The sequence below is a fragment of the Peromyscus maniculatus genome, chromosome 17, assembly GCF_049852395.1.
Source record: "Peromyscus maniculatus bairdii isolate BWxNUB_F1_BW_parent chromosome 17, HU_Pman_BW_mat_3.1, whole genome shotgun sequence".
In the NCBI taxonomy this organism is placed as follows: Eukaryota; Metazoa; Chordata; class Mammalia; order Rodentia; family Cricetidae; genus Peromyscus; species Peromyscus maniculatus.
In genome coordinates this window covers 1,654,342-1,676,223 of record NC_134868.1, presented here as the reverse complement: position 1 = coordinate 1,676,223, position 21,882 = coordinate 1,654,342, and the positions used below count along the sequence as shown (strand labels likewise).

General features: G+C 54.3%; 3 protein-coding genes across 10 annotated transcripts; 1 reads left to right on the top strand and 2 right to left on the bottom strand.

The window, feature by feature from the left end:
- Nucleotides 1–555: 555 nt before the first annotated feature.
- On the bottom strand, nucleotides 556–10,146 carry Borcs8 (BLOC-1 related complex subunit 8). 2 transcript variants are annotated; one of them, XM_006995472.4, is made up of 6 exons: nucleotides 10,007–10,146; nucleotides 8,148–8,260; nucleotides 7,420–7,484; nucleotides 4,355–4,465; nucleotides 3,581–3,658; nucleotides 556–3,430 (listed from the first exon to the last, which is right to left on the bottom strand). In XM_006995472.4, the coding sequence occupies exons 1-5, from the start codon at nucleotides 10,041–10,043 to the stop codon at nucleotides 3,625–3,627; spliced, it is 360 nt and encodes a 119-aa protein (XP_006995534.1). In that variant the 5' UTR covers nucleotides 10,044–10,146; the 3' UTR covers nucleotides 556–3,430; nucleotides 3,581–3,624. The 2 variants fall into 2 exon arrangements, with proteins under 2 accessions (XP_006995534.1, XP_042118883.1); XM_042262949.2 differs by lacking the exons at nucleotides 556–3,430; nucleotides 3,581–3,658 and adding an exon at nucleotides 3,981–4,217.
- Nucleotides 10,147–10,394: 248 nt separating this feature from the next.
- On the top strand, nucleotides 10,395–20,769 carry Rfxank (regulatory factor X associated ankyrin containing protein). 7 transcript variants are annotated; one of them, XM_076553050.1, is made up of 9 exons: nucleotides 10,395–10,803; nucleotides 11,653–11,847; nucleotides 15,896–15,976; nucleotides 16,377–16,442; nucleotides 16,621–16,721; nucleotides 16,818–16,943; nucleotides 17,302–17,368; nucleotides 17,653–17,733; nucleotides 18,660–20,769. In XM_076553050.1, exons 2-9 carry the CDS (start codon nucleotides 11,661–11,663, stop codon nucleotides 18,677–18,679), a joined length of 729 nt encoding a protein of 242 aa, XP_076409165.1. In that variant the 5' UTR covers nucleotides 10,395–10,803; nucleotides 11,653–11,660; the 3' UTR covers nucleotides 18,680–20,769. The 7 variants fall into 7 exon arrangements, with proteins under 7 accessions (XP_076409165.1, XP_006995531.1, XP_076409164.1 ...); XM_006995469.4 differs by lacking the exon at nucleotides 18,660–20,769 and adding an exon at nucleotides 18,381–18,583; XM_076553049.1 differs by having other exon boundaries at nucleotides 10,518–10,803; nucleotides 16,394–16,492.
- Nr2c2ap (nuclear receptor 2C2 associated protein) lies at nucleotides 18,078–20,310 on the bottom strand. Its single transcript, XM_006995468.4, has 5 exons — nucleotides 20,176–20,310; nucleotides 19,773–19,863; nucleotides 19,480–19,585; nucleotides 19,340–19,407; nucleotides 18,078–18,758 (listed from the first exon to the last, which is right to left on the bottom strand). Exons 1-5 carry the CDS (start codon nucleotides 20,211–20,213, stop codon nucleotides 18,639–18,641), a joined length of 423 nt encoding a protein of 140 aa, XP_006995530.1. The 5' UTR covers nucleotides 20,214–20,310; the 3' UTR covers nucleotides 18,078–18,638.
- Nucleotides 20,770–21,882: the final 1,113 nt, after the last annotated feature.

Genomic DNA, 21,882 nt, shown 5'->3' with positions numbered 1-21,882 from the left:
TCTCTGCTAGTGGATAAGGTAGGGACAAAGGCCACAGGTTCTGGGGGAACCATTTCTCTGTCCTTCACATCCTCTCTGTTTGAGAACCTCCTCCCTCAACTCCATCCACCCAGTGCTGGGGTGCATCCATCGGACTCCACGTCCTCCACCGGGGACTCCTGGGAGTCAGGCCCAGTGCTGGGGTGGGTGCACCCATCAGACTCCACGTCCTCCACCGGGGACTCCTGGGAGTCAGGCCCAGTGCTGGGGTGCATCCATCAGACTCCACGTCCTCCACCGGGGACTCTAGGCCCAGTGCTGGGGTGCATCCATCAGACTCTACGTCCTCCACCGGGGACTCCACATCTGGGGCACACACAGGTCTGCTCCTGGATAGAGAAGGTTTCCCGGAGAGGGGCCGCAGGGTGGCTCTGTCTTGCGGAGGACTGACTTCAGTTCCTGGTACCCCATGGAGGCCCACAACCAACTTTAACCCCAGCACCCTCTTCCTGCCTCCTGAACACCGGCACTTCCGCAAACCCACACACATACGCAAAACTAAAAATAAAGTAAATCTCTAAAAAAACAGTGAGTTTTATTTGTACTTTACAACGAAATGTTTATTAAAAAGCCAGCAGCGCCGGGCCTGGTGGTGCCAGGCTGTGACCTCAGCACACAGGGGCTGAGGCACAGGCTGAGGCTCATGGCCGGCCTGTTACATAGCAAGAGCCGTATGGAAAAGGAAATCGATTCAGGAACTGTGAGATGCTCAGGGGAAAAGGTGCTAGCTGCCAGACCAAGTTGGCCTCTGACCTCCACACATGTGCCATGATACTAATGTGCCCCCAATAAAATAAATGCCAAAGAAAAGTTTTAAAAGTCATAAGCACAGGCCACCGTGGGTTCCCTTTCAGCCCTGACAGGTCTGGAGGAGCCTATTCTTCACTCAAGGTCAGACCCCTTACAGGTTGTTCCCAGTCAGGTGGCTGCTAGGTTCTGTCTTGCTTGTCCCATGGCACAGGAAGGTCGCCGCCTGTCTCCAAGTTACCGAGTGAGGTGGGGAGGCTGTGAGTTTTGGTTGGAGCAGTGTGGGGACAGATGTAAGGCTTGCTGAGTGCCCGGTCCCTTGGAGGCTCAGTTCACTCTCAAAGGACCGGGAGCCTCTGCTGGTTTGTGTGGGGCAGGACTGTGCACCAAGATCAATGCTCAGCTGGGGGTGGGAGGGATGCAAACGAGATGTAAATTATTAACCATGGCTGGGGAGGCCTGGGCAACAGGTGCTGAGGTGGGGGACAGACCAGTCCTACTCTGGAACCTCTGAAAGGTGCCAGCTGCCAGATGAGGGGGCACCCAGGGGCTGGGGGTGCTAAGGAGCCCTGGAAGCACACTAGGTTGTTTGAGTGGCCGAATCCTGGAGGGACTTTTTACATTTACTATCTATTTACATGCATGTTATCTATGGAGGCATACTTGTGTGGGTGTTGGGGTTACAAGCTTTGGTGACATTCCTGGCCTTTTGTTTGTTTGTTTTTTGAGACAAGGTTTCTCTATGTAGCCCCAGCTGTCCTCGAACTCACAGAGGCCTGCGCCTGCCTCTGCCTCCCGAGCGCTGGGATTAAAGGTGTGCGACACCTCCACACGGCATGCCTGGCTTTTTTAATGTGGGTTCTGGTGGCTGAACTCAGGTCCTCGCAGTTGTGAGGTGAATATGTAGCTGACCGAGCCATCTCCCCAGCCCCTCCATGTCTGGCTGGCACACAGCTGGGTCTGGTGGCCCTGCTCTACATGGCTCACCTGCAGTCTTAGGCAGAGATGCCACACAATGCTCTTGCTCCAACTGCTCCAACTTTGGCAATTTATCTGGTTGGAGTTTGGGGTTTTTTGTTAGTTTGTTTGGTGCATGTGTGAGTCTGGGAACGGAACCCAGGGCCCGGAATGGAACCCAGGGCCCGGTTGTAGGTCAGACATGCACCCTGGCCCATCATGACCCAGGAGATGGGAGCTGGTGGCCAAGCCAGGTAGGAGACAGTTATCCAGTGTCTCCTAAGAGGTTAGACAGGGATGTGTTCACCTCAATCTCAGAGAAGCCAGCACCCAGCCCTACACCTATGTGACGTGATATAGGTCATGTGACCCCAGCATGGAAGAACAGCTTCCGGACATTCAATGTATATGCACCAAGATTGCCCCGGGGTGCTACTGGAACAGTGACCCTGGTTCATGGCAATTATGGCTGAGCCAGGAGGCACAAGACACTGGTCACCTTGCTAAGTGTTCAGTTCCTGCTGAGTTCTCAGTGTGGTGTCCCAGAGCCGGCTTCTGCAAGGACTGGGGACAGGGACAGGATGGGGGAGGGGGCCAAGGGTCAGAAGCCAGGGTGTGAATCCTGCTGCCTGCAGGTGGGGCAGTACATGGGGCAGCTGTCTCACCACTAAGCCACTTTCCTCTTGTGTGAGATGAGACTGTGTTGAGGGTCATGGATTTAGACAGGCAGTGTGTATCTGACCCCATGAAGTGACCGGAGGAGAGTGGCTTTGGGGGACAGAGGGGTGGCAATCTCAGGAAGGTGAAGAAGTCTGTAGAGATGGAACTGGGATCAGGAGGAGCCCAGGATGCCACGAGGTAAACAGACCAGGAGACACATGACGCAGGGGTGCCCAGGTGTGGGCTGGGGCAGGAACTAAGGGGCACCCAGGTGTGGGCTGGGGCAGGAACGAAGGGGCACCCAGGTGTGGGCTGGGTATGGGCAGGATGCACCAGGGCTGACAGGATCACAGGCACACACCTGGGAGCCCTTCTAGCTTCGGGTCCTCCCAGATGCCCATCTCCTGTGGTGGTGGTGGTGACAGCCGTGAGTGCCCAGAACCCTGGCAGGCTGAGGCACTCAGCGAATGCCCACTGACTGCTGCCCGGTCAGTTCTTGCTACCCAAGCGGCCTGTGAATGCTCACTGGACCAGGGAGGTGCTCGGTGCTCGATGACCTGTCACCCAGCAGGCGCTCCGGCTGCTGTCTAGGAAGAGGCTCTGCTGCCTCTGGGCTGCAAGCCAGTCTCCTCACACCCCCGGCCTCTGCAGCAGAGCATGGTCAGCACCAATGGGGCCCATGGGGATCAGCCCCTCTGCTTGAGGTGGTGAGCGGACCCTAGACCCAAACCCCAACACAGCAACAGGCAAAGGCCGGAGGAAGCCCCCAGCTGTGTGCAGCCTGAAGCAGCCTCAGGGCTGGTCAGTTTACAGTATTAGAAGACGTTGGGATTTGGGATGATTCTCTCCCGCACAGACACAGCTGTCACAACGTATAGCTGTCATTGACCACGCGGCTCAGCTGGATGAGCCATGTTTACATGAAGCAAAAGCTGAAGACCAGAGAAGTGAGGTGCAGCCTCAAGGTCCCACAGCAGCTGAGTGGTCGGGGGCATAGGAGGCAGGGGTCTGCCTGAGGGAGAGGAAGCTGAGGCAACAAGAGACCTGATCAGCAGAGTCAGAGTGGGAACCCCAAGCCAGCCCTCCACCCAGGAGAGCAGCCGGGAACCCCAACAGTTAGACAGCAGGTCCCCACACCAATGGGTTAGTTCAGCAGAGGGGCAGCCTCCGCACTGACCTGGGTGGGGAAGCCGGGGCCCTGAGCGTCTTCCAGGTTCAGGGTCAGGCCACAGAAGGAGGGGATGGGTTCTCCTGGCTGGAACAAAACATTTGGGGTGCATGAGACTGATGCCGCGGCTCAGGACAGCTCAGCCGAGCTGACTGGAGGCTGGAGTCACACCCTGGCCCCCCAAGACCTGAGCTCTTGAGTAAGGGTGGGATCAGCAGGTACGCCAGAGGCCAGGCCAGGCTGCCTGGGCAGATGGGGCGCAACACAGACGTGAGAGCGGAGACGTGAGAGCAGAGACGTGAGAGCAGAGACGTGAGAGCAGAGAGGGGTCGGCAGCCTTTCTACTGCTGCTCCTCATTCCAGCGACAGGCAGAGTCGGCGGACCCCAGTAAAGACTGGCTGAGGCCGGTGCAGGGCGGCTGTGTTTATTGAGTTATAACCAACACACAAAAAATCCAAGGACAGCAGTTGCTTTTCACCTCACTGGGCCGCAGCTGGAGAAAGCACGGCAGGGCAGGGTGGGAAGCCCAGTTCCCCACCAACCTCATCTTCCCAGAGCCAACCTCAGGGCCTCGCTCTGGCCATGTTTCTGGGGATGCCAGGAGGCTGCTCCTTGACGTGTTTCTCGGTCACTGTCCCTGTAAGCCTGCCAATCAGGCACCGCTGTATTCCTCACATGCAGCTGGGTTACGGGGGATTAGTGCCACAGATAACAAAGAACACCAGGACAGCTCCCTGGTTAGGGCGGTGACAGGGCTGGGGTGGGGCAGTGGCTGAGGCTACCTGTGGCCCTGAGCGCTGGTGTTCATGTGGTCCCGGATGCTGATGGCCTGTTTGAGCAGGCCTTCCACACTACGGAAATACACACTGCTGTCCACTAGGCTCTTCACAGCACTGAAACAGAAAGGAGGGGATCAGCCGAGGCTGCCGGGAGGTCCCTACCCTGGCCACACCAGCAGCCTCAGTGAGGAGCTGTGGAGGTCAGCCCAGCCTTCAACACCATTAACGACTGACAACTAAAAGAGGTTTCCTGTCTGTAAAGCCAACACTCAGTGTGTCTGTCTGCTGAGACACTGTTGTCCTGCTCAGGGAAAGGATACCTCTCAGCCCAGGGACTGTCGTGGGTGTGGCTTTCCAGGGATGGAACTGCTCTTTATGCAGTGTTTAAAAGGTGGCTGGCTGGTTGACTGGCTTGATCTATTTGGGAGGCACCCAGGCAGTGGTACCGGGTCCTGTGCTCATTGCATGAGTTGGCTGTTTGAAACCTGGAGCTTATGCAGGGACGCTTGGCTCAGTCTGGGAGGAGGGGACTGGACCTGCCTGGACTGAGTCTACCAGGTTGATCGCAGTCCTGGGGGAGGATTTGCCCTGGAGGAGGTGGGAATGGGAGGTGGGCTGGGGGTAAGGGGAGGGGGTGGGCTGGGGGAGAACAGGGGAACCCGTGGCTGATATGTAGAACTGAATGGTATTGTAAAATAAAATAAAAGTTAAAAAAAAAAAAAAAAAAAAGGTGCCGGGCGGTGGTGGCGCACGCCTTTAATCTCAGCACTTGGGAGGCAGAGCCAGGCGGATCTCTGTGAGTTCGAGGCCAGCCTGGGCTACCAAGTGAGTTCCAGGAAAGGCGCAAAGCTACACAGAGAAACCCTGTCTCGAAAAACCAAAAAAAAAAAAAAAAAAAAAAAGGTGGCTGGCTGTGTAACTTGGCTTTTAGGATTTGAAGTGTACAGGTCAGGCATGGTTATACATGCCTGTCCTCCCAGGACTGGGGAAGGCTGAGGCAGGAGGATCCTGAGTTTGAAGGCAGCCTGGGCTGTAGAGTGAGACCCAATCTCAAAATTATATGAATCATCAATCATCTCCTCCTCCTCCTCCTCCTCCTTTTTGGTTTTTCAAGACAGGGTTTCTCTGTGTAGTTTTGCTCCTTTCCTGGAACTCACTTGGTAGCCCAGGCTGGCCTCGAACTCACAGAGATCCGCCTGGCTCTGCCTCCCGAGTGCTGGGATTAAAGGTGCACACCACCACAGCCTGGCATGATTCTTTGTTAAAAAAGCATTTCTTTGTGGAGGGCATGCATCTGCAGCAGTGCCCTGTGGGGTCAGAGGGCAACCTGCAAGAGGCAGGCTTGGCCAGCCACCTTCACCCACAGAGCCCTCTCCCTGGCCCCACGTCCTTCCTATGAGTACTGGAGTCATCTGTGTGAAGGGCTTTGTTACTCTCGTGTCCAGAAAACCCCACAGAGGGCTGGAGAGATGGCTCAGAGGTTAAGAGCACTGGCTGCTCTTCCAGAGGTCCTGAGTTCAATCCCGGCAACCACATGGTGGCTCACAACCATCAGTAATGAGATCTGGCGCCCTCTTCTGTATACATAATAAATAAATAAATCTTTAAAAAAAAAAGAAAAAAGAAAAAAAAAAAAGAAAACCCCACAGAACTGTGCAAATGAGGGTATCAAGTCCTCAGTAAGAGCCCATGAAAAGCCCAGGCAATCGAGGATGTGCCTATCAAAGGAACTGGCTGTCTGAACCTGCACTTTACAGAAGCTGTGAGATGCTGGAGTGGGTAAGTGTGGCTGGACACTGCTGTGGGATGTCTTTCTGTGTGCTGTGAGTATGTGTTGCTATGATTGGTTAATAAAGAAGCTGCTCTGGCCTATGGCAAGGTAGCTTAGAGGCAGGTGGGAAATCCAAGGAGAGAGACGGGAAAGAAAAAGGCAGAGTCTGGAGAGATGCCAGGAGAAGCAGGATGTGAAAGTGCCGGCTGGCTTATGGCTTACTTATAGATGAATAGAAATGGGTTAAGCTATAAGAGCTAGCCAGCAAGAAGCCTGCCATAGGCCATGTAATTGGTAGTTAATATTAAGCCTCTGAATGATTATTTTGTAAGTGGCTGGGGGACCATGCAGGCCGGGTGGAATGGAAAAACCTTCTGGCTACAGGACACAGGGACAATGACTCAGAAGGAGGGCTGACGTGCGACCGAGGAGGCCTGAGAACGCAGAGAAGAGCCAGGCATGGCGGCACACTCCTTTAATTCCAGCATAGCTCTATGCTGGGGTCCACTCTGCCCTCCACTTGTGTGCACCATGGCACATGTGAGCCCCCCACACACACACACTGAAATGACCTCAGTTCCTGGGAAGGCAGAAGCAGGACTGCTTAAACCTGTCCTTCAAGGCCAGCCTGGAGAGACACCAAGACCCAACTCAAGAACACCATGGCAGGTAGACGTGGTGGCATGTTCAGTACCTGCTGGCCAGGCTCTGCACTGGAGGACACATCACAGGGTGGAAGGCAACCCTGAATCCCCTTAACTGTGGTCCAGCCTCAGGCTCTGTGCCACCGCTCAGCTGGGAGGGAGCTGGTTTTGTATCTGTGTGGTTTATGTGTGAATTTGTGTTTGTGGGTGTTTGCATGTGTGTGGAGGTCAACACTGGGCATGCTCACCAATTGCTCTCCACCTCATTTTTCACACAAGAATTCCAGCAATGGAGTCTTAGCCCCTAATTTGAGACAAGAATCTCTCACTAAACTAGGAACTCGATGGCGGGACCAGCTGCCTAAGGGAGCTCGGGGCATGCTCCTGCCTCCAGCTCCTCAGGACTTACTGGTGCACATCAACTGCCCACGAGGGTACTTCAGATGGAACTTGTGCAGCGAGCACTTTATCCAGTGAGCCCTCAGCCCCAGTCAGAGGCAAAGAGTCAATTCCCCAAACTCCCCAAGAACAACTGTGTGGGACCCAACAGAGCTGTCCTGGCTGCCGCAATGGGGGGGGGGGGGGACGACGGGGATTGGGAACCCATGGCACTCTGCCCTGTGCCCTGTGACAGATGCAGCAGGGGGTCTCACCTGCAGGCGTACTCCACGGTGTATATGGCACCTTGGCTCTGCTCCTCCCACCTCTGCATGTCAGCCTGCAGGACTGGGGAGTGTTAGGAGGGAAGGCTCTATGGGAATAAGTGTTCCATGACAGACCCCCTCCCAGTTCCCCATCCCCGAGCCCCCTGAGTCCTCCACCCCCACCTGAGTCCTCCACACCCTCCACCTGAGTCCTCCACCCCCCACCTGAGTCCTCCACCCCCACCTGAGTCCTCCACCCCCACCTGAGTCCTCCACCCCCACCTGAGTCCTCCACCCCCCCACTTGAGTCCTCCACACACACACCCCGGAGTCCTCCACCCCCACCTGAGTCCTCCACCACCACCCCCCGAGTCCTCCATTCCTTAGCTGTCTTGGTTGGGGTTTCCCTACTCCTTGCTTAGACCACAGACTCCTGCAGTCCTCTTCCCCCAATCTATGTGGCTGGCAGGCCTCCAGCCCTCGGCACTATTTCTTCTGCCTGGCACACCCTTCCGTGGGCTCTTCGCTCACCTTGCTGGTCACAACACAGACCACGCTGTCTCCTTCAGAAGCCACCCAAGGGCTGTCCCCACGCTGTCCAACCTGACTCAGCTGCCACAGGCCACCTCACCAGAGTCTCTGCTTTGACTTCAGCCCCTCTACATGTAGCACCCCACTCCTGATCAGGAGCTGTGAGTGGATCGGGGGAGATCCTCGGCAGGGCTGGCAGAACTCACCTTGTGCTGGGCCAGCTCTGGCAGTGAGCGGCGCACATGTTCCTGTAGCCGGTACAGGGCCACAGACGGCTCGTTGGCCAGGACATAGACACTCTCGGTGAACTTGTCTGTGACTGGGTGACATGGTGGGAACAGGAGACAAGTATTAGACCCCGTCTTTATTTTATTTTGAACTATGTGTATATGTGTATCTATGTGAGTGTATACACCCATAAGTGCAGTGCCATGGAGGCCAGAAGAGCTAGCTGGTGGTTGTGAGCTGCACACTGTGAATGCTGGGACCCAAACCCCAGACATTTGTAGACCACTACTGAGACCTCTCTAGCTTTTTTTTTTTTTTTTAAAGCTAGGGTCTCATGTAGCCCAGAGCAGACGTTAGCTTTCTGTAACCAAGGATGACTTTGAACTCCCAACCTCCTGCCTCCACCTCCTGAATGCTGCGAATGCAGATGTGTGACGCCCACTTAGTTTATGTGGTGCTGGGCGTGTAACCAGAGTTCATGCATGCCAGGCAAGCGCTCTGCCAGGTGAGCACAAGCCCACATTAGACTCCTGGTTGTTCAATCTTCGAGCCCAATCAGAGGAGGGGACCTGCCCGGGTGCACTCCTGCACCGGCCATCCACTGAATTCACAGGCTTCTCCCACTGCAAACCCACTGTCAGGGACACTGGCGAACAGTACTATGGCCTCTTTTATAACCTGCATGGAACATCATACGAGAATCCAGGAGCTCTGGACTCCCTGAAACTCACTGTGTAGACCAGGCTGTCCTCAAACTCAGAGCAATCCTCCTGCCTCTGCCTCCCAAGTGCTGGGAAGAGAAGCATGCACTAGCTGACCAGAGGATGACCAGAGAACCCAAAGGTGCCTCAAGTCCACATCCTCGTGTGGCCTCTACTTTGACCAAGATGGGAATGGTGTGAAAGCCCACACCCCGTGCTGTGATGGAACAACCCTTAGGTATACCCCGTCACCAGCCCTGCCACAGAGCATGCCTGCCGAGCTGCCCTCTACAGAACCCAGCAATCGCTTCCTTCTCCCCAGAACTCATGTGTCCCCAAGTCAACTGCACATAAACCATCATCCCACGGTCGACTTCGAGCAAGGGCTTTCCAGTCAGCCAAGTCTCCAACCTTCCTGCCCCATCCATCAAGAATCGTGTTGCTTCCAACTGCACTGTGCCCACTCCCTGCCGGTACCAGACCAGCTCTGACAACCGTCCCAGCTCCGGGCTGCAGAGGGCGCCAACACCCAAGGCAAAAATGACGTAGACCCCGCCTTTCTTATCATCCAGGGCTTCCACCAGCCAAAGAAAAAAACCCACTTATCCGGTTTTTATTTATTTTGCAATGTCGGGGATCAAACCTAGAGCCTTGGCAACATTCTGGGCAAAATGCTCACGACTGAGCTACTGCCCCAGCTCTTCTCCTGAGACTGAGTCTCCCTAGGATTAAACTGGCCTTCAATCGGTAATCCCGCTTCTTGCCGCTAGAGGAAAGACTAGAGTACTTCGTCCCCCACCTGCTCGTTTACGTGTTCACAGGATAAGACACCAATTAAACTGAGCACGGGGCGCGCGCCTTTAATCCCAGCACTCGGGAGGCAGAGCCAGGCGGATCTCTGTGAGTTCGAGGCCAGCCTGGGCTACACAGAGAAACCCTGTCTCGAAGGGGGGGGGAGGCAGAAGTGTTAGAGGCTAGCCTGATCTACACAGCGAGTTTTCCAAAACAGCCAGGGCTACATCCTGAGACCTTGTCTCAGAAACAGAAAACAGAGCCTTCCCCCGCCCCGGGTCACTACGCGGCGGTCACATCACCTCCCGCGGGGACCCCGCCATCCGCCCGGTGCCCCGCAACACCTTTCTTTCCCTTCAGCTGCATCTCTGGTTCTTCCATAGCGAAGGCCGCCAGACAGGGCCCCAAAAACGGAACCGGAAGTCGGGAGACCGGGACGGCTGCCTAAACTTTCCGGGTTGAAACAGCCGCCGCGAGCCTGCAGGTCTGGCGTCAGCTTTTGTTCAGACCGGAGATGGAGGGCGGCGACCCCGCGCGTGCGTGGGCAGGGGGAGCCTTCCCGGCGCTCTAGGGCACCGCGTCAGGGACCCCCTGGGGCTACCACGTCCCTGCGCACGCTGACGTCCCTCGGACCGGGAGGCACTAGTGAACCCCGGCCCCTTGACCTCCCAGGTCCCCCACGTGTCTCCGCCCCCGGGAGCCCCGCGCTCCGCCCGCAGGCGGTGCCGACTGCGGAGACGGTGGGCGGGGCGGAGGCTGCACATGCGCAGTGAAACCCTCAGCGGGTGCAGGCGCCCCCGGCCCGTCGCGGGGAGGCCGCGCGCATGCTCCGCTGTACTTCCTGACCTGCGGAAGCCGTGCCCGGCCCTCGGGTCTTAAAGGGCCAGAAGCAGCTGCGGGTCCTTGGCACTTTTGCTGGGAAGGGGTGCGCAGGCGCAGTGGGGAGTTCTCCAGTTGGAGTAGTCGTCGCGTATTAAGTTGCTGCTCTCTGTCCCAGCAGAGGAAGCGAGAGTGCTGAGCGTCCGACCACCAATTTGCACCTCACTAGATCCACTGGACCAGAAAAGTTTGTGAACAGGGGATCCCGAGTTTTGGGATACCCAGGCTTGCAGCGTAGGGGGACGGAGGAGGCTGGAGGGAGGTGAGTGAACCTCCTGTGTCGTAGCGTTTATAGAGCCCTAAGTCATTTTGGCGGACCCCGACCCAAATAACCACCGAGGCACACTGGTAAGTTTGGTGTTAGTACCCCTCTGTGCTGTCTTCTGACATGACCTCTCTGAGGCCTCGTTTTTTCACCCTATTGAGGAGAAAACTGAGGTTCAGCTTAGTCATAGCCCAGGTTTCCACAGCTTGTAAGCGAGGGGATTTGAACACAGACTGCTGCCCGAACTACGATTTTATTGCCTGGTGCAAGTGCCTGGGACTCTGGTGTTAATTTCTTGGCAATAGCAATTATCCAAAGCCTAAAGTTTCCCATTCTCACTATACAAGGCAGAGTATGCAGACCATGCCTAGTGTGTGTGCGCATATATACATATACATACACACCACACACACACACACACACACACACACACACACACACACAGAGGGAGAGGGAGAGAGAGAGAGAGAGAGATTTGAGATTTTTGAGATAGGGTCTCTCTAACATAGCTCTGGCTGTCCTGGAACTTACTGGGTAGACCAGGCTGGCCTCAAACTCAAAGGATCTACCTGATCTACCTGGCTCCTGAGTACTGGCATTAAAGGTGTGCACCACCATGTCAGGACCTAACCAAGTCCCAGCCCCGATAAGAACTAATTTATTCCTTTATTTGGGGGTGGGATGTGCCATGGAGCTGATGTGGAGGCCAGAGGACAACTTTAGTAAGTTCTTTCCCTCACCATGTGGGTTCCTGGGATTAAACCTAGGTCATCTGGCCTGGTGTCAAGCTGAGTCATCCTGGGGACCCAAGAGCTTTTGATAATTATTGTCATCTCTTCCCTCTAGCTCCCACCATGGAGCCCACTCAGCTTGCAGAGAACCTCACCCCAAACCAGCAGTCCCCTGCTCCTGAACTTGAGGATCCTGAGGACCCCAGAGACGAATCCCCAGACAGCTCAGATACTGTGGTCCTCAGTCTGTTCCCCTGCACCCCGGAGGCTGTGAATCCTGAAGCAGATGCCAGTGCATCCTCATTACATGGTGAGAACCTGGGTTTCGGTGAGGGAGACTGTCAGGTTCCACACGAACTCTCTGCCCTCATGGCAGGAGACTTGGGACCACTCTTTCCCTCCACACTTCTAGGTTTTTTTTTTTATTTCAGTGTGTGTGTGTGTGTGTGTGTGTGTGTGTGTGTGTGTGTGTGTGTGTGATATATGCACATGTTCCTGAGGTTGTGTGCATGTGTTCACACTACTGATGTGCATATGTGTGCACATGCATGGAGACCAGACGTTGACATGTTGTATTCTTCAATGACTTGTATACCTTGTTTATAAAAAATATTTTATTTTTTAAAATATTTGCCAGGTATGGTTGGCACACATCTTTAATCCCAGCTCTCAGGCACCTCTGTGAGTTCAAGGTCAGCCTGGGCTACAAGGGAGTTCCAGGACAGTCAAGGACAGTCAAGGTCACTTAGAGAGACCCTGTCTTTAAAAAGTGCGGTGGGATAGGTAGAGAGATAGCTGAATTGTTTAGAGCACTTGGTCTTCCGGAGGATCTGGGTTCAATTCCCATCACCCACAGAGCAGCTATAAACATCTTAACTCCAGCTTCAACCCAAATTCCCCCAGAGATCTGACTTCCTCTGGCCTCTGAGGACATCAGACACACACATAGCACACATACATTCATGCAAGTAAAACATACACATAAAATAAAATAAGTAAATCTAGACAAAAAAGTTTTAAAGGGTTTATTTTATTTTATTTATTGTATATTGTTATTTTGCCTGTGTGAGGGTGTCGGGTCCCCTGGAACTGTAGTTACAGACAGTTGTGAGCTGCCGTGTGCTCTTAACCACTGAGCCATCTCTGCAGCCCCTAAAGGATTTTTTTTAAAAAGATTTATTTGTTTATTATGTATACAGTGTTCTGTCTGCATGCATATCTGCAGGCCAGAAGAGGGCGCCAGATCTGATTACAGATGGTTGTAAACCACCATGTGGTTGCCGGGATTGAACTCAGGACCTCTGGAAGAGCAGTCAGTGCTCTTAACCTCTGAGCTATCTCTCCAGCCCCCCAAAGGATTTTTGAATGTTTTATTTTATGTGTATGAGTGCTTTGCCTGCATGTATCTGCACCATGTGCATGCAGTGCCTGAGGGGGCCAGAAGAGGGTGTCTGAACCCTGGACGGCAGTTGTACACCCACCCCCAACACAGATGCCGATCAAACCTGGGCTCTTGAACCCCAGAGAAACATCTCTGCAGACCCTAAATTTTTACATTACATTTATTTATTTCATGTGTGTTTGTGCACATGTATGAACATGTGTGTATGTGGAGGATAGAAGGCAGTTTTCGGGTAGGTTTTCTCTTGTATCTCACGGGTCCTAGGGACAGATCTCAGGTCATCATGCCCACAACACGTGCCTTTACCAGCTGAGCCATCGTTCTGGCCGCCACTTATGTTCAAGACAGAGTCTTTGAACCTGAAACTCACTGATTCAGCTAGACCTGCTAGTCAGTGAGTCCTAGAACTATAGAGGCAGAAGCAGGCAGGTCTCTATGACTTAGAGGCCAATCGGTCTACATAGTGAGTTCTAGGCCAGCCAGGGTTACACAGTGAATGTTTAAAAAAAAAATCTGTGTATTTGTATGTATATGTGCACATATATGTATGCATGTGTGTGTATATGTATGTATATAGAGAGAGCCTCTCTATTTAGAGTCCTGGATGTCTTGGAACTTGTCATATGGACCAGGCTGGCTTCAAACAGAGATCCGCCTGCCTCTGCCTCCTGAGTGCTGGGATCAAATGCGTACTCCTCCACACCTGGCCATTTTGTAAATGTCTTTAGTGTGGCAAAATACATACATTTACTATCTGGACAGTTTTTTGGACAATTGCAGTACAGGTTAGTGAACTTTGGCACACTCACCAGCTTGTGCCACCATCACTTCTACCTAGTTCCAGAATATTGCCATCACTGCAGGAGAAAACTCCCCTCCCGAGGCCGGGGCAACACTGATCTGCCTCCTGTCTCTGGTAATTGCCTGTTCACATTGTTCTGGTCGATAGTGTCCTGGGGGTGGCCCAACATCTTGAACTCATGATTGACCCAAGTGTGGCATGGGGCAGCGAGCTCTTCATTACTCTTCATGATCACATAGTATACTAGTGGGTGGGCGGACCACGTTTTGTTGACCTGTTTATCTATTCACAAACATTTGGGTGGTTTCTTTTTATTTTTAAATGTGTGTGTGTGTGTGTTTGAGCATGCATGCATGCACTGGTGCCTACAGAAACCAGAAGATATTGGCTCTTGCTGGAGCTGGAGTTACAGGTGGCTGTGAGCTGGCAGTGTGGGTCCTGGGAGCTGAATGAACTCCAGTCCTTTTTTAAGAACAACTGGTACTCTAATTGCTGAGCCAGCTCTCTGCCCACCCCCCAGCCCCCCAGGTTCTTCTGTGCTGTTGGGAATAGTATTGCTTCGAGCACCAAGTTTTCATTTGAACTAGGCTGTCTGAGTACTTCAGAGGTAGAAACAGGAAGATTTGAAATTCAGGGTTATCCTCAGCTACAGAGAGATCCTGGGCTACACAAGACCTTGTCTCAGGAAGGCTCCCACGGAGATGACTGGGTCAGGTAATGCTGCCCTGTGGACACAGGGACCTGAGTTCAGTCCCAAGCAGCCAGAGCAGAAGCTGGTGTGGTAAAAACACTTGCAGTTCCATCTCTGGAGAGGCAGAGACAGGAGGGTCCCAGGACCTGATGGACGGCCAGCCTCGCCCAAATGGTGAGCCCAAGCCTGTCTCAAAAGGCAAGGTGGACAGCTCCTGAGGAGTACCCCTGAGGCTGACCTCTGACCTCTATATGTGAGTGTGTGTGCCCCTCAAGCCTGTTTGTTCTGTGGCCTTTTTATGGCCCCTCTCTTTGGTTTCTCTTTGTAGCCCTGGCTGTCCTGGAACTCTCTCTGTAGACCAGGCTGGCCTTGAACTCACAGAGATCCACCTGCCTCTGCCTCCCGAGTGCTGGGATTAAAGGTGTGTGCTACCATCGCCTGGCTATTTACCTCTCATTTTTATTTACTTATAATCTTCAAAAGGATTTATTTTTACTTAAAAAAATTATGTGTATGGGTGTTTTGTCTGCATGTGTGTCTGTGCAGCATGAATGCCAGGTGCCCACAGTGGCCAGAAGAAGGCATCAGGTCCCCTGGAACTGGAGTTACAGTAGGTTGTGAGCCAACATATGGGTTTCATAAACCAAATCTGGTCCTCTGGAAGACCAGAGTGCTTTTAACCACTGAGCCATCCCTCTAACCCAATTTTGATTTTTAATTAATTATGTATATGTGTAGTGCACATATTGTCCACAGAGGCCAGTATTGGGTGCCCTGGGCTGGAGCTACAGGTTGTGGTTGTGAGTCACACAACATGTGTGCTAGGAACCAAATTCAGGTCCTTTGGGAGAGCAGCAAGCACTCTTAACCAAAGGACGATCTCTCCGTCTCCCTTCTCTTGTTGTTTTGTGCTGGGAATTCAGCCCCATCCTCACATTAGGCCAGGGCTGTGTCACTGCCCTGGGTCAACAGCCCTTCTCTGCCTCCACCTTCCCTCCTCCTCTGTTTGCTTTGGTTTTTACCAGACAGGGTTTCTCTGTAGCCCTGGCTGTCCTGGAACTCACTCTGCAGACCAGGCTAGACTCGAACTCAGAACCCTTGGAGTGCTGGGATCAAAGGCATGTGCCACCACTGCCTAGCCTCCTATTTTTTTAACATAGGGTTTCATTCTGTAGCCCAGGCTGCAGAGACTCATGATACCTGCCCCAGCCTCCTGAGTAGCTGGGAAAGTGAGCCTGTACCACTAGGCCCCGCCCCTCGCCCCTCATTTAAAAAGGTTATTTTATTTCCTGTTAGCGTCTGTGTGGATGTGGGTGTGCACATGGAGATCACAGGGGTGGCCTTTGCAAGCCTTGAGCCATGGAGATCACAGGGGTGGCCTTTGCAAGCCTTGAGCCTGCAGCACATGCCTGGCACCCCGAGACAAGCAGACACTGGGGAACAGGCTCCTCCTCTCCCTGCAGGCAGCTTCTTGAAGCACTCAACAACCCTCACAAACCGGCAGCGTGGGAATGAGGTCTCGGCGCTGCCAGCTACCCTGGATTGTAAGTAGAACTCGAGGAGGGGTGGGGGGGGGCTATAGGATTCCTTACAAGCCTGGCATGGCATCCCAGGGCCCAGCACTCGGGAGGTGGAGGCTGGGGGGTCAGAAGTTCAAGGACATCCCTGGCTACTTACTGAGCTGGAGGTCAGCCTAGACAAAGAAAAGCCGTAAGGGAGGGAGGAATGTGGCTCAGCTGGTGTCTGCTCACCGGCATGCACAGAGTTCTGACTTCACCCCAAGCTCCTCATAAACTGAGAATAGTAGCACGTACCTGTCACTCAGCACTCAGGAGGATCAGCAGTCCCAGGTCATCCTTGGCTACATAGCAAGTTGCAGGGTAAACTGAGACAGGCCTGGGGAGGGGTGGAGGGGGTGAGCACTGTGCCTGTCTCTGGTCCCAGCTCTGTCCATCCACCAGCTTGCAGCCCAAGGGGAGCTGAGCCAGCTGAAGGACCATCTGCGGAAGGGTGCGTGTCCTGTGTGCATGCACATGCCTGTCGGGTAGGGGAACTTATATGTGAGTGGCTTGTGTGTACAAGTATGTTTTGTGTGTGTTCCCGTTCATGTGACCCCCGAACCCTGCCCACCCCACTCATGAGAGTGCAGTTTTGTCATCTCCCACCCCATGTCCCTCCCACTTGTCAGGTGACAACCTGATCAACAAACCAGATGAGCGTGGCTTTACCCCCCTCATCTGGGCCTCAGCCTTTGGAGAAATTGAGACAGTTCGCTGCCTGCTAGACTGGGTACGTCCTGGGGACGCGGGGACAGGCTGGGCCCGAAGCCTCTGAAGCTGCTGCCTTTGAGATGGGCTGTCCCACTTAAGATTTCTGCTTCCCTAGGGTGCTGACCCTCACATCCTGGCCAAGGAGAGGGAGAGCGCCCTGTCGCTTGCCAGCATGGGCGGTTACACCGACATTGTGAGGCTGTTGCTTGAACGTGATGTGGACATCAACATCTATGACTGGGTGAGCACTGCCGCCTGGATCTGTCATGGCCCCTAAGCTTCCATTCCTGCTCCACATGGATGGAGTCCCTGGGAGGTGCTAGGCCTGCCCTGGGTTCTGGGAACACAGGACAACTGTTATCATAGCTGGTAAGAGTCCCCATTGTCTGGGAGACAGATGCACAAAGAGAATGAGTAGAGCTGTGAGGGCAGGCTCACCAGCAGCTGCAGGAGCCCCAAAGCCGTGAGAAGTCAGGGAGGGCTACCTGGAAGAATGGGCGTCTAAGAGACACAGCATGAGAGCCCATGTGGTAGACAGCAAGTGGGTGAATTGGCAGCCAGGGCAGGGGCAATGGTTTTCACCTAGTCTTATCCCACAGAACGGGGGCACACCACTACTTTACGCTGTGCGTGGGAACCATGTGAAGTGTGTGGAGGCCTTACTGGGTGAGTAGGAGATCACTGGGCACTTTGGGAATCCTGGACTCCAAAAGTAGACAAGAAGAGGCAGAGCAGTATGTGGGCTTTCATGTTCGATCCAGTCAGCCACACTGCCCCCCCCAACCCCCCAGGGACTCTAAATCCTAAGTCCTGTTCTTTGGGTAGGGGGCACTGAGGTCTTGCCACTGCCCAAGGTCACTGCAGACCTATAGCTGTACCATGGGGGGGGGGGGGTCATTTCAGCCCTGCAGCCCCCAAGCCCTGTGCCCAGTGTTGGTTCTGCTTTGCAGCCCGGGGCGCTGACCTCACCACAGAGGCTGACTCTGGCTACACCCCAATGGACCTTGCAGTGGCCCTGGGATACCGCAAAGGTGGGCTTGAGATCCTGGGGTGGATGGAGGGACCGTGTGTGGGGTGGTCACAGAGGGGTACACAGGATGCTCCCCGAAGGTGCTAGATGATGCCCTTTAGCACCCTGGCACCTCCTCATCCTGGCTCTTGGCACTTGGGCTGTGGTCGGGACACCTGTACCTGACAGGGATGGAAGCCACTCTCGGGTACACAGACTCGCAGAGATACTAACAGCCCCAGCTCAGCTCCAGGGTAGGTGTAGATCTTAGTCCTCCCTGGCACAGGCACGCACCGTGACACACGGTGCTGGGGTGAGCACTGAGGCCACCCCAAACTTGTATCTATTTCTGCTGCTCTAACAGAATACAAGATAGAAGGTTTTATTTAGACTCATGGTTCTGGAGGCAGGAGAGCTGCAGCCCTGTGGCCACGCTGGCTGAGGGTCTGGTATTGCTTTGACTGAGTGCGGAGCAAGAGTGGGTGTGGGGCAGGAAGCCGAGAGAAGCCGGGAGGCCGTGTCTGAAAACAGCCGATTCTCGGAGCTCTGCCCTGCCCTGCCCAGCTGGAGCAAAGCCCACTTGTGAAGGGCCCCAGCCTGAGCTGAGCACCTCTGGGGCCTCCTGAGCAGTCTCCCCAGCCCCTGTCCCACTCATACCTCCTCCCACAGTGCAACAGGTGATGGAGAGCCACATCCTCAAACTGTTCCAGAGTACCCTCGGGCCTGCCGACCCCGAGTGAAGACAGCCTGTTGGGAACCCAGGCACTCAGGGAACAAACCAGTCTGCCCACAACTGGCTCGAGGCAGCTCCTGGACAGTGGCGGGAAGGGGCCTGCCCCAACAAGAACCAATAAATCTGTGGAGATCTTGAAGGGCTTCCAGGTGCCTCCCAGGGGGCTTCCTGGAGGAGGTGACCGCCGATAGCTCTCATACTGCTTTCTCACCCAGCACCCGCAGGTGGTAGATGACCACACGGCCAAAAAAGTCGGTGGTGTCCTCAAAGGTCAACTTCAGTCGATCCACCTCCACAGTGGGGATGGAGAAGGTGTGGCCTCTTGCAGTCAAGGAAATGGTGACTTTGTTTCTGACCGACCAGGCCACCTTCCCAGTTCAGACGCCACCCAATGGACTACAGACCCTTTCTTGGTGCCTCTCATACCCAGCAAGAAATCAACAGCACCTTTCCCCCTATCCCTCACGGGGTTTTTCTGTGTAGCTCTGGCTGTCCTGGACCTCACTCTGTAGACCAGGCTGGCCTCAAACTCAGAGATCCACCCGGCTCTGCCTCCCGAGTACTGGATTAAAGGTGTGCGCCACCATTGCCCGGACCACCTTATTTTTTTTTTATACATGGGGTGGCCTCAAACTCACTGTGTAGCTGAGGACTACCTTGAACTCCTGACCCTCCTACGTATACCTCCGGAGCACTAAAGCTCCATGTAATAGCTCCTACTCAGATGTAGGAGGCCAACGCTTTAATTCTTTGGAGACAGTATGGTTATGTGGCCAGGCTGGCCTAACATTTTAGATCCTTCACCTCAGCCTCTCCAGTGCTTGTACCACCACACCCTCCAGAGCCAAGCCTTTTAGAAGACCACGTCCCTCAGACCCCAGGCCAAGCAGGATATTTGAAGAGCGTTGCTGTCCTCAGGGTAGAGGTCCACAATCTTGCTGAGGGTGTCCTTACCTTGTGAACCTGCAGTGGAGAAAGACAAGCTGAGAATCCAGGGAACCCCTTTGACACCCACCTCTCACGACCTTCCAGTACCTTCCAAGCAGCTGTGGCGACTGGAGAAGCCGCCCTGGAACTGCACCTGCAGCTGTGTGACGTGAACACGCTGGGGAAACTCGAGTGTCACCCACTGGGAGGGGCCCTGGAAGCAGATGGGTACTTGGTAACCACAGGGTAAGGGCCTGTTACGCTCTGCTCAGTCCCACGGCCACAGCCAGTCCAGGGAGAGTGAGCATGCGGTCATTTCTAGTTCTCCCCAAAATTCTCAAGGCACCCTGCACCCCGAATCTGCTTCACACTCGGAATGGAGGGGCGTGGACGCGCCTCACCTGGTCCGAGTTCCAGCACGTCTCCTCATCCTGGTCAAAAAGATGTTTCTTCCCAAACTGCCGGCTGTTGCGATGAAGCACAGAACTCACCCTGCAGGACAGGCGCAGGGCTGGGGGCCTCGGCGTGACTGTGAGCCACCCTCCAGGCCAGCCCCAGCCCAAGAACTGCCACCAACAGTCCGGAACAAGACCACCGGACCTCGCCCGGCCAGGGACTCGGCCGCCTGGCCCCGCCCCCGGCCAGGGACACGGCCGCCTGGCCCCGCCCCCGGCCGCCTGGCCCCGCCCCCGGCCGCCTGGCCCCACCCGACCCCAGGTCGGGACCCCAGATCCCAGCTGGCCTCACCACCGCGGCTCAGCTCCCAGTTCATCCGCCCCGAGTCCCACAGCCCCCGAGCCTCACCTGCTCACGGTCTCGGGGCAAACCAAAGACTGGCTCATCTCGGCTCTGCGACGCCTCGCCCAGAGCTCGCGCGAGTTCGAACTCCGGCGCTGCCACTCCCCACTTGACCCAGGTGACAAGGCGGGTGATCCGGAACCGGAGAGACAGAAGCGGCCGCCTAAACCTTACAGCCTAGCCCGCGTCTTTGCAGATCTGCGAACCCGACACCAGGACCCGGAACCGCGTGCGGACAGCGCACGCGCAGTGTAGCCAGGCCCACCCCTGCATCCGCGGTGCCGGGGCGGGGTTGGTGGCGACTTCGCTTCGCCTCTTAAAGAGCCCGCACCCCGAGGTTCCTCATTCCGTGGAGCTGGAGGGAAAACGCAGACAGCCCCGCTCCCGGAAACGAAACGTTCTCACACAGCCTTCTTGTGATCGCGTCTCCTGCGGAAGGCCTCCCTCGCCGCGGATGCAATCCAGCTCCCCCAGCAGGGTTGGGAGGGCGCCTGCCGCCCCTCGGGAGGCTAAGCAGGATTGCATGTTTCATGCCAACATGGACAATTTAGCAAGATGTCTCAAAATTATTTTTGGTATATAATATATTCCTTAATGTATCTTGTGTGTGTGAGGGCTTTGTCTGCATGTATGCCTGTGTACCACTTGCATGCCTGGTGTTTGAATGAGACTCCATGTGGGTGCTGAGAATCGAACCCCAGTCCTTGGAAAGAACAACAAGTGACCTTAACCACAGAGCCAACTCTTAAGCCCTTAAATGTGCTTTTTGAGGGGTTAGGAATTTAGCTCAGTGGTAGAGCGCTTGCCTAGCAAACACAAGGCCCTGGGTTCGGTCCTCAGCTCTGTAAAAAAAAAAAAAAAAAAAAAAAAGTCACGGTGAAACCAGATGCTCTGTAGGCTAATTTAAAAAAAAAAAAAAATGTGGTTTTTGAGAAAGGGTCTCTTGTAGACTTGGCTGCCTGGAACTCCCAGAAATCCTCCTGCCTCTGCCTCCACACCCTGCTGTGGGATTTAAATATATTTTTTTAATTAAAAACATTTTATTGCTGGGCGATGGTGGTGCACGCCTTTAATCCCAGGCTCAGGAGGCAGCGGCAGGCAAATCTGTGATTGAGGCCAGCTTGATCTACAGAAGAGTGCCAGGAAATCCAGGGTTATAGAAAGAAACCCTGTCTCAAAAAACAAAACAACAACAAAAAACCATTTTATTTAATGTGTAATGAGTTTTTCTTGAATGTTCATATACCATGCATGTCTGGTACCTCTCCCTCTAGAAGAGGACATCGGATCTTCCCGTGTCGGTCCTCTGCAAGAGTAAAGCGCTCTTAACCACTCTCCAGCCCCTAATTTTTTTTATTACATTTATTTGTATAAGTCAGAGCACAACGTGTTAGGAATTGGTTTTCTCCTTACACCACATGGATCCTGGGGACTGAGCTTGAGTAATCAGGCTTGGCCATGCCCTCAGCTAAGGATGTAGTTCAGTGACCGAAGGCTACCAGAAACTGCTAGGTGCTGAGTTAGTTCCATCGCCAGCCCCGAATGAAGTGGTAAGTCTCAGCAAATGGTGTCCTAGCACGTTATGGAAGGCTTGTTCAGAGAATCAGCATAGGAGGGTTTTGTAGGATGAACAGCTTATCCCAGTGGGAACAAAACAAAACCAGACTCAGACACCCCAAACCTCGTGGGTTCAGGGATGAACCACAAGGACAA

Coding starts and splice junctions, on each gene's coding strand:
- Borcs8 (XM_042262949.2), bottom strand. CDS start 10,043: ATGGAAGAACCAGAGATGCAGCTGAAGGGAAAGAAAG. Junction 8,261..10,006: donor GCAGCTGAAGGGAAAGAAAG/GTGTTGCGGGGC, acceptor CATGTCACCCAG/TCACAGACAAGTTCACCGAG. Junction 4,466..7,419: donor ACCGTGGAGTACGCCTGCAG/GTGAGACCCCCT, acceptor TTTCTGTTTCAG/TGCTGTGAAGAGCCTAGTGG.
- Nr2c2ap (XM_006995468.4), bottom strand. CDS start 20,213: ATGAGCCAGTCTTTGGTTTGCCCCGAGACCGTGAGCAG. Junction 19,586..19,772: donor CGTGCTGGAACTCGGACCAG/GTGAGGCGCGTC, acceptor ATCTGCTTCCAG/GGCCCCTCCCAGTGGGTGAC. Junction 19,408..19,479: donor TCGCCACAGCTGCTTGGAAG/GTACTGGAAGGT, acceptor TCTCCACTGCAG/GTTCACAAGGTAAGGACACC.
- Rfxank (XM_042262945.2), top strand. CDS start 11,661: ATGGAGCCCACTCAGCTTGCAGAGAACCTCACCCCAAACCAGCAGTCC. Junction 15,977..16,393: donor GCTGCCAGCTACCCTGGATT/GTAAGTAGAACT, acceptor TCCATCCACCAG/CTTGCAGCCCAAGGGGAGCT. Junction 16,493..16,620: donor TCGGGTAGGGGAACTTATAT/GTGAGTGGCTTG, acceptor CCCACTTGTCAG/GTGACAACCTGATCAACAAA.